The sequence below is a fragment of the Limulus polyphemus genome, unplaced genomic scaffold (assembly GCF_000517525.1).
Source record: "Limulus polyphemus unplaced genomic scaffold, Limulus_polyphemus-2.1.2 Scaffold149, whole genome shotgun sequence".
In the NCBI taxonomy this organism is placed as follows: Eukaryota; Metazoa; Arthropoda; class Merostomata; order Xiphosura; family Limulidae; genus Limulus; species Limulus polyphemus.
This window is the reverse complement of record NW_013665759.1, coordinates 657483-668900: the sequence shown is the minus strand read 5'-3', so window position 1 is coordinate 668900 and position 11418 is coordinate 657483. Positions and strand designations below refer to the sequence as shown.

The following is an 11418-nucleotide window of genomic DNA, read 5'->3' as shown; positions in this document are numbered from 1 at the left end:
ATTTAAATAGGCATGCATAGTTTAGTTCAATTGAATGTGTTATTTATAACTACAGTAGTTTTTTTTTATTTTAAAACAACTATTTGTAATGCTCCCTAAATAATAAAAAAATAAATTACAGTGAAAGCAATGAAGATTTTGTAAATAACAGTAAACCTTTTTTTTTTTTTTGGATTTACGGTATTTTCTTATTTTGATGTTTTGAGCTCCTTTGTGTTTAGAACAATATATACTAATTTTTAAAGTATCAAAAAAGTTTAATAAAAATCTTTCAAATGCGACTGTGGCTTTTTCCCCCAAAAACTTTGTCTTCAAAATAACGGTGCGTCTTATATTCCGAAAAATACGGTAATTGTATTGCATAGAAATAGTTAATTGTTAAGTATGTTTAAAATTACGTACTTAACCTATTACTTCTATACCAGCTTCTTCGTGAAGACTATTTAGTGCAGCCCTGGTTTTTGCCATTATGAGTTGCTTAAGGTTAACTTGCATTATAAAATAGTTATTAGTGTTAAGATATTGTACTAACAGTATAAGGTTTGTTAACTTAACATGTAGCATGCGGGTTTTTCTTAGTTTTATTTTGCATAATTTAAATATGACATTATAATCGCAGTTGAATTCTAAACTTAACAAAGTCAAGGTAAATATTACCAAACATTACTTGTGACATAGTTTCTTTGCAAGTGGTGCCTGCTGGTCATCATCCTAATTAATGGTCTGAAAAAAATTACTTCTCAAGTCCAGATTTTTGTCCTTCAGTTGCTGTTGGTGGTGAAATTACATTAATTATGTCTAACATCCCCAAAATTCTTATTGTTTTAATAAGTTGTTTTTTACCTTGTAATTTGAAATTTTGTCGCATAATCAATATATAAATTTTAGTTTGTATACATAATTGTGATTCACCGCATAAAAATCGGTGTCCGTATTGTTGCTTACAGCGAGAATACCCAACTGAAACGAGTTGTCATACTGTTAAGAGGTTTTATTTTTTTTTACATGTTACTGATACTTAAGACTAATTATTATTTATTGTTTTGTAGATTTTTAGCAGCTGTTTTGGTAGAAGTTTGTACATAAACGTATACTTGTTATTAGACTGACATTTTACAAAAATGTTTGTCAAGACTGATTCATAGTCGGCATAGTTAAGAAGATAGGAAAAATAAAAACAATTTAATGTATTATATTTGGTGTGACGACATTGTCGTTTCTAAGCTTTCTGGCGCGATCTGATTGGACCCTCTGCGTATGTAGCTGTAGTACCAGTATATTTTGCTTTAACGCTTGTTGTACCGACGGGCCAGAAGGGTTTGAGCACCGTTAACGTTTGCATGGCTTATGATTTATTGAGTGTATCTGCTACTAGCACATACTTTTAACATGTAGAATTTGTCTGTGATATACGTGGCTAAGCCTCATTTCAGTAACATCCATGATGTTTAATAATGCTTGGAGACGGCTTGAATGGGTAATGAAGAAAACTTTAATATAAGTTTAACATAATAGCAAATGTACAAGGTTTTGTCATCATCAGCTACAAGTAGCTTACACTGATATATATATATATATATATACAGTATGGAGCAATAAGGTCACACGATATATCTTGACATGTGTAAACAACTTGTACCTGAAGATGACAAAAACCTTGTGAAACGTTGTACATTTGCTGTTATGTTAAACTTGTATTAAAGTTTTTCTTAATTACCCATTCAAATCGTCCTCAAGCATTATTAGGCTTAATGTGGGTTCCTGAAAAAGCTAGGTTTACAGTTTATTGCATATTGTCGCATATATATATTTAAGAAATTAAGTAGAGAATGTGCTTCAAAAATAACTTTTTTCATATCGGTTAATACTATTTACCCTTTGAAATGTTTAGCTGGTAAGGTTTGCTTACTGCTTCATTCTTTTCGTGAAATGTGGTGAATGCTTTTTTAACTATTTGCAAATTCTGTCTTATGGTGTGTTAATTGAGAAGCAGCATTTTAACTAGAGTCCATGTTGGCTAGATATCTGTTGAAGAGAACGCTCTTCCAACCCTACCCGTACATGACCTTCGGTTTCTCCTTAGGCATTGACTGCAACGGTAACACGTCCATCAGTCTATTGGCTAAAGAGTTCCGCATTGGTCTTCTCTATGTGGGAGAGGCTAAGATGTAAGTTGGGAACGTGGCGGACGCTGATTGGCGAATACAACCTCTTGTACGGTCAACACTGCAAGAGAGTTGCTTTTATTACTGACTGAGGTTGTTGTCATGGTTATAATGGCTTCTTTTGGCGTGCTCCGTAATATTCTTTGTGTTAAAACTAAAATGGTAGCGCCTAGCGTTCTTCTTACCCTGAGTGATAAGAACGATTAGACGCTCTTGTAGAGGCTTGGCAACAATGTGGCAATACAAGATAAGTTGCACTTTTTAAAGAAAGTAATACATATTCCTTACAGTTAAATTTTTAACTTAAAAGCATATTAGCATGAGCCCCGAGACATTTTTGCTTCAAGTGCCTAGTAAAGCTTCGATATTCGTAATTAATAAAATTTAAAACTATGTATTCTAATCGATAAGATGAGTGACTGTAACCAGCTGTCAGTGTTTACAAAAACCTATTTGACGTAGTTCTGTTATTCGGTTCAGCTTGACTGAAAGAATGAAGTATCACAACTCCTGTGTACTTGGACACATTCTAAAAAAAACCGACTTAGAGAGGTTTTGACAACACTTCTAACTTTTACAACAATCTTCTAAAACGTTTAAAGAATGTGAATGTTTGTGTTTTAAACACTGTAAATATACATACAGTATTTTTTGAACATCAAATTTTAAAATGAGTGTGTGTACACACAAACAACATGGACATTATAAGTCAGAAATAACTTTTATAAATGTGTCAGTCTTGTTTGTCATCTTAAGTTACAAGTTACAATCAATAGATGTAAAGATATTAAGTTATACCATTTGTAGAACAATGCAAAAGTATAACTTTCAACAGTAACATATCTGCAGAAATTGTACCAAATATACTGATAATGTTCCATCTCTCCAGAAATTCTCAAACAGAATAAAAAAAACAAGTAGGCAGCGGTGGGGAAGTCAGAATTTATAAAGGAGTAAGAGTTAAGATACTTTAACCCACAGTGACCAGTTCCACTACCAGTCACTGTCTGTACTCAAGGTAGTAACCCTTAATGTTGAGCATAGTAAGTTAGATCATGTTGGAACCCACCAAAATATCAAGCATAATATTAAAAAAATATTGTCAAATACAGCGAAAAATTGTGTAAATCCTACATAATGTTTGTGTGTGTGTGCTGTCGTGGATTTTAGGTTTTAAATGTGTTTTTATGATCTGGCAAATGTATATCAACTGATTCCAATGTTCTGAGTTATACATACATGTATATGTAGCTTTTTAGGTCAGCAAGTATACAAGTATGTCGGATGCACTTGTGCTTTAATTCTTTTGTCAGTTTTGTAATTTCATGCATATAAATCAATAATTTAATTTTTGGGATTAGTATACGTATTCACAAGAGTAAGTGCTTAAATAGTTTTTATATTAAGGCTGACGTAAAGTAAAACCCATAATGACTAATAAAGAAAACATTGTTGAAAACCCAGAAAAGTCACAGTGAGTTGAAAAGCATAATGTATTTTTAATTACTGTCTAGAATAAAGGAAACATGTTTTGTATTCATTAGATTAAAGTTTATGGAAAATGAGCAGTATGAAGTCAGCTTAGAATAACTATTATGATTGAATAATATTAAATTACATAAGTCCAGGATGAAGACTCCATAATATGTTAAGGTGTGTGGCAATGCGATACAATTTATGTATCTTCACAAAATTTAGTAAGCTTTCAGTAAACATTATGAGTCTTTTACACAGAAAAAAATCAGAATTTCTAACAAAGTATTTTTGCTTTAAATTAGTGTTTTGATATATGGAGTCAAAGTAGTCACATTTTCGAATATAAAGCGATTTTCATATTAAGATTAAAAATACTTTTCGCCATCGAAAAATTAATAGGTTTCCAACTTTTTTCAATAAATCTTCATATTTTATCTGCTATATTCACTACCTTAATCTTATTTGAGGTTGGTCAGTTTCACATTATACATTTGTTTCTAATTAAATTTTATTGTTTTATTACTATTTGAAAAACACTGTAAAATGTGAAGTTCTTAAGTAACACAATGTTAGTAATGTAGATAATAAATTATAGACAAGACTGTCGAACTTTGTAACAAACAGTTGGTAAAACTTCTGTATCTAGATGCATATCATATCGCATCTCAGCATCAATATCTAGATACGGGTTGTGTCGTATTGTATCAGCCCTAATCATGTTATATTGGGTAAACTAATCTTTATTATGGTTGTGGTATATGCTCGGTGTTGGTAAGTACCATATTCCTCGGTTGAAAAGTGGATAAGTAAAGTTTGCCTTTCAAATTTGCTACTTATACTTTGTGTTTAACTGTTTTAAGTTAAGTATTTTCATTATCACTGTTTTCAGGTAAACTTTATTTCCTTGGTTGTACAAAAAAAAAAGACTTGTAATAAACAATATCTTGGATAATACAAATTCAATGAATACATGACAAAAGTATACATTTGCTCTGTAACCTCACATGGATTTATGTCAACTTTTATGGAGAAACATGAATGTGGATTATTTATGAGGTAACTGTTATTGTCATCAGTAGAGAAGTACAGTTTTAATATTTTAAAATCTGTTATTATTTGCACTGCATTTGTAACACCGTTAATTTTTGTCTATGACAGGTTAACAATGCTGAGGGTGAAGAAGTGAAACAAAAAGTACTAAAGGTGAGTTTCCTGCAATAAACTGTTGCACCAAAATTATGTGGCAAGTCCTTAAAAATGGTGTTAAAATTAATTTTTTTGTACACTTGTAAATTTTTAGCCTTTAATTGGGATTACAACAAATAAAATATTTGTTATATTGCATTATTTGTGGATTTGCATCAGCTTTTATGGAGAAACATGAATGGGGATTATTTATGGGGTAACTGTTATTACTGTTTGTCTCTTTTCGTTACATTGCATAAATTACACTTGGTATATTTTAACCTCCAAAGCAGCTGCTTTATATATATATATATAGAGAGAGAGAGAGAGTGTGAAAAGGCTTTACTTATAATTTTCAGTGTATACAAACATGTCTGTTAGCATTTTAAGACTTGGATATATCATATTGTCCAGCACCTGTTATGACTTGCATTACATTAACAGGCTAAAATAGGCTATTATTGCAATCTAAATTATAAAAGCAGAAGATTAATAAGTAAAATTAATATTAACCTTGTGAAAAGCTGGTTTTTCTTCAAAAATGTAATAAATGCTTAGTTTACAATTCAACAAGTTTTAAGTCTTGGATTAATTTTGAATTTGATGGTTCAGTTTCATTTCACATATATAAGTAATAGATGAAAACTGTGTTCATTAGAATTAGTACAGGTGCAAGAAATATAACTAAACCTTCTGGTTGCAAATTTTATTATTGCAGAATTAAATACATAAAACAAGTTTAAAATTTAATATGAGAAGGTCTAAAGTTTATCTTTGCTCAGACTTGTATTTTCTTATTTAAAAAATAGAAGTTGCAACTTATACTTTGTTCCATTCTTTTTTATGTTTCATCATGATTTAGAGAATAACAAAATTAAAGATTTTAAAAGTTCAAATGTAAACAACTGAAATATTGTGACTTTATGTGGAAAATATTTTTTCATTCTGTTCAATTATTTTTTCTCTTCTTTTCTCTACAGACTGACCATAAAGGTATGTTTTATGTTTGATTAATTAAATTTCTTTGTTATTTGACTTTTATCTGTCATTATTAAAAATACATAATTGCACAAGTTACTAGTTTTACAGTTGATTATGTAAACCCATATAGCTACTTTTTCATACAACAGTCATAAAATTTAAGTATTGAAATTTTTGTACCATGTTTCTCAAATTTAAATATTTGATTTTTCATACTTAATTTTATAACACACAAGAGTATCAACTCTTAGATTATACATTAGTTTACACACTGTGAAGTAATTAAGTAATCCTCAATCATAGTTTTATTTTAAAATATTTAATGAAAGATACATTATCATCAGTAAGGTCCTGGATTTTTACCTTAAATGTCTTTCAGTATGCAGTCTCTTTTAAAATAAGCTTTGTGGTAAAGATTCATAATGAATATTCACTTTAATTAGAAAAAGAAAATGGTAAGTCTGAAGATAAATTTGAAGAAGGAGGTGATGAAGAAGATGAGGATGAAGAAGGGGTTCCTGAAGGTGATGATTTTGATGAAGAAGGAGACGAAGATGGGGCTGATGAGGAGGGTGACGAAGATGAAGATGATGCATAAGAAATCATAGTGGTTGTGATGGCCACTGTGGGGGGAGCAATCCGACAGACTGTGGGTTTTAAATTGTTCAGGGTATAGAAGGCACCACAGATGGGCAGATCGTCACATGACTTGTAGACTAAAATTCTTCAGACTTTGTACTGATATAAATTTATCAGGATTTTCTGGAATGAGCTATTACCATCCATCATCTGGTTTAATTTTTGGTCTCTGAGCAAAGATGTTACGATCTGTGTTTCGTACGTGCTCATCTGCCACCTCTTCATCAGCCTGTGATTGAATTTCAGTCAAGGCTGACTTTCATGTAACATAATGTGTGAAATGGTACGGCTGTATGCATGGGTGTTTTGTTATTGGATTTCATTTTTCAGGTAAAATAAACAAAAAAAAGGAAAACTTCACCTTTAAATAATTTGACTGTTTTGTCGATATGTACTTGTTCTAGATAAGAAAGGGTTCCTATGTCCCTTTTAGTGTGAGGTGAGGTGTGTATTTTAAAGTTCTTTTGTCTTTTATCAGTGTTTGGATTATCACTTAGCTAAAGTAGACGCACTTCTATTAGCATACTTTTTATTCAACTGAGAGCTGGAGGAATATACAATTTTTTAATAATTTTCTCCTTAACTCTAATCATTATTAATTAATGAATAAGTAAATTTGCTAGATTATGTGGTAAATTAAAATGATGTACTTACCCCTCAGACTTAGTTGTAAGAAGCCCCGGTAAATTTTGGTACAATTTAGTGGTGTGTATGTTTAGAGTGTTGTGTTAGTATGTATTGATAAGATAGTATTACACAGTGTAAGATTGATATTTGAAATATCTCAGTCACTTTTTTTTTTTCACACACATTCCTTTTTTTTTTTTTGTAGCTGGTTTCTTATCACAGTAACTAAAGAGATGGCTTTCTTTAATTGTTTATATCATTTTAGAGTTAAGCTGTTTACTATTTTATTGTTTCAGTGAGGGGTAGGTTTTTGATCTGGCATTTTTAATTGCATTTGTGGAAACTTCTAGTATTACAAGAAATGATAATATGGTTAGCTTTGTTATAAAATTAATATCACCGATCTGAATAAATTAAAATGATTGAGTTATTAAATGATTTATGAAAGCATAATGGGTAAACGTTCACAAGTTTTAAAAATATCAATCAGTTCATACAGTTTCGTAACTTGCTCATCATGTTAACAGTCCTTGGTCCATTTTTGTAATGTGTTGTAGCCACTACATTTCATGCAGGGAAGGTGTAATAAAGTGGTTCCAATAGATCATTGTTTTTTTTGTTGTTGCTTTTTTCATTGGTTTGTTGTAGTTTTATTGATTTACGTAAAAATATTTTACAAAATTATATATACCAAAGCATTTTGAAATTACAGTATTGAACTCCAGTCTAAAACATTTTACAAGAGCCTTAGAAATAATAGTTTTTGACATTTTCAAACTAGCGTATTTTAATTTTCAGTTGGAAGTAACTGCCTCGTAATTTTCATAAAGGTTGTGGTCGTTTTTTTTTTTCTAAATTATTATTTCTTACTTGTGTAGTGTTTTGCATGCGTCTGAAGAACTGAACAGTTGTTGCTGAAGTAAAATTGTGTAAAAGGAACTGGATAATTAAATTGCTGTTTTCGCTATATATGTAATAAAACTTTATTTTGTCGTTATCAAATTCATTACAGTGACCGATTGAATAAACAAAATTAGAGTGTAGTAACAAATAAAACAGTATTGGATTATCGTAAAATTCGTTGGGAAGACCATTGGGTTATTGATATTTTAAATCGTAGTAAATAAAATCTTTATAAACTTCTGGTGTTGAAATAGCTATACTTGTTTTTATAACTCGTAGTTAATAGAACCTAAAATACTAAAGTACGTGTAACGAAGTAGTATTTTATAGTTACGTTACAACTGTTTCGAAAGGGAATGTAGTTTCCTCGGTTTGATGACAGTTTGTACGTATTCAATTTGTCACTTGGACGAATGTATTTTCATTAGTTTTGGTGACAACTTTATTGGAAAACGTGCGTGAAAGGATATCCGAGGTTAATACCATAAATAAGGTTCAACATATTTCATGTACGAAACTTGTAACAAACCTGTTTCGAAGCAAGAATTACAAGGTAGTCTATGTCAACTAAATACGTGAAGCCAGGCTAGAGATTTTAGAAGCTACGATACCATCGGTTATTTATTTATTTTGAACTAAGAATAAGGTCACTAAATTGATGCTAATATACACCATAACGTATTTGCGCCGTAGTACTATAGTAGTAATGATAAAACGATCGTTCACCCTAAATTCGTAACTGAAGAGCATCGTAGTTGAGTAAGAAGGTAAAAAAATAAAGATCATATTTTAGTTAAATAGGTTAACTTTGCTTGAAATAATTGCTTTTTATAGAAAAATTGGATAGTATTCATTAACATAACTATAAAAATTGTAACTTATTAGTTTGTCTATCATATGGGTTGTTTTCAGCAAGAGATGGAAAATTTTCACATTTGGCAAGAATTCTGGTGTCAAATATTTACGTAGACTATTTTAATAATAAGGCATTGAAATGTTAATATAAATAGTTGCGGCTTATATTTCCAGAAAGAAGTTAATTCATGAATAAGAGTAAATTTAAAAAAAACATTTATGAGCGATCAATTCATCATAGTTTATGTTGGTGCATTGATAGTATAAATTAAAAATTATAAAACCGTGTAAAAATAATAAAGTTGATTTTGTGTGTGTGTTGTTGTTTTTTTTTTATCAAGAACCTTTAAAAATTATTATAGAATTAAAATTATTATAACCCTATTATCAAAATAAAACTTGTTATAACATTAGCTTGTGACATAGGTATTCGACCGGTTTAAGCTATTGTTCCCCATTCTAAAATTGCATTGTATGAACTTGAGAATCCGAGTTTATTATATTTTAGTACCTTCAAAATATAACGTGTTACAATCATTAAAGCACCAACGGGCTTTGACTTAAAGGTAGTTGTTGGACAGTCGGTAGTTACTTTCTCTTCTTTTTTTTTTTTTTAAGCATTGTTTCAGTCATAATAAACTGATGGGGCGCCAAATCCTCATGTCAGGTGCAGAGGGAGCGCTGCTCCGGTACTTCATGTAAAGATTATTTCCTTTGCTGAACATATAAATTTAGATGCTGATCATTGGGGTTGTGATCATGTCTCATATGGAACACTTTACAAAATTAAGTTTTTATTATAAGCTGAAAGGTCTCTTAACGTTGTAAATACTACTACTTTATAAAATTATATACATCAAGCAATTAGTAAGCGCAGTAATTATATTAAATAACGAGTTTCATAATTAGTTGTTCCATCGTCAGATTATGTCGTAACTCGATAAACTGAAATTCACTATTTTTTGCGCTTTCATACTTTGATTATGGTGATCAATGTGTCTTTAGAAGAATTCAAAAGCAATTTCGACAAACTAAACAAATGTAATGTTTATTTTTACCTTTACTATTGGGAGGGAAAAAAGTAAAATTGATAGAATATAGCATTTTTTAAAGAAAACCGGGATCTCTGTATTTGCAGATGAGGTATTTTTCAGAACATTCTTTCCTCAGAGTCAGTTAAAAGTTGTGTAATTTTTAAGAAGAAAGGATTAGTTTAAATATGACTGGAAAGTTAATGGATCACAGTAGTACATTACTTCAAATCTGCTAACTTCTCTCACAGGTTTGAGGTAGCGACAGAATCGCTTCAATTACGCAGGTTGAAACGGCGATGTTCTCTGTACTCTGCGAATGTTAGAATTGAAATTGCAAATTCAGATAAAATATGATATTGTACCATTCCATCGTATGCAACTTTTTGTGGCGCGTTGCGTCTTTTTTCAGAAAATTTAATTTTTGTTTTCAAATAGCCAAAAGTAGTTTTAACGAAGGTTTCTGTGTGATTGAGTTCACTAAAAAGTATAAATGAAACTATATACTACTGAAATATGATATTAGGGACATTTCATTGTATAATTGAAGTTGAATTTCAAAGTAGCTAGCTAAAGTTTGAAAATCCTTGTTAAATCAATGACGTTTGATTGGTAGAGGGGTCAGAAAGAAGCAGATTTCAAAGGGCAAAGTGATCCACCCTCAAAAATCCGATCGAATTCACTTCTTTTACTTACATTTAAAGGTTTATTGAACTGCAGTATCCACGGGCGCCACCCTGTATTTTTAATGAAAATCCTATTCATCTTAATTATAAGTGACAATGAAACTTAAGAAATGTATTGATAGATTATTAACTTTTATAATATATATGTTTTTCAATTTTAGTTTTTTGAAGAAATAAATCGCATAAAAGTTACCCATGTGACTCAAAAATTTTGTTGAAGTATTAACTTGTCTGGTAAAGAACAGAACCCTCAAAACTTTGTTCATAAAGTAATTATGTGTATGTTGTTTTGAAATGTGTTATAAAGGTAGATAGGCAGAGTTTTTGTGTCTCATCGTGGGTTGGGAGTGATTTCCTGGGAACTTAGGATAAAGTCTGTCATCAAGGAAAATGTTATCTGCCCCGTTTGTAAAGTTCTCGGGGCTTTGTACATTTGCACTCCAATGTGTGTCATCGTATTGTTTGATTTTTAGAAATAAATAGATATAATTTGAAAAGGCTGTGCGAGTTGTTACTTAGAACAGAGCCAAACAGCTACTATATAAATGTTTAATTATTTATTTATTTTCGTATTAGATATTTTAAGAAACCGAATCAAACTTGCATGATGATTCTCTAGGAAATTTTCTTTTTTAGGTTTGTCCACTCTAACTGGATACCAGTAATCTTTAGAATCTTCGAAGACAACACAACTACTGAAGTGTATATTTGTTTTGAATTTTTAAGTTAAGAAGCCGTTACCTTTATTTACTAGAATAAAGTAACTACTACTCACTATAATCTGGGTCTAATAAATCTCCTGTCGTTTTGTGTTTTACAAATAGAGCTTCAGGTCAGTTCTAACATTGCTAATTGGGTCTTTGTCTCTTG

General features: G+C 30.6%; 1 protein-coding gene across 1 annotated transcript in view; it reads left to right on the top strand.

The window, feature by feature from the left end:
* LOC106475781 (glutamic acid-rich protein-like) overlaps window positions 1–7680 on the top strand; it is a 16211-nt gene extending 8531 nt beyond the window's left edge. Inside the window, exons 3-5 of the mRNA XM_013936461.2 lie at window positions 4800–4844; window positions 5807–5819; window positions 6251–7680. Of these exons, the coding sequence (XP_013791915.2) occupies window positions 4800–4844; window positions 5807–5819; window positions 6251–6405 (213 nt within the window). The 3' untranslated portion in view covers window positions 6406–7680. The remainder of the gene's footprint in view (window positions 1–4799; window positions 4845–5806; window positions 5820–6250) is intronic.
* Window positions 7681–11418: the final 3738 nt, after the last annotated feature.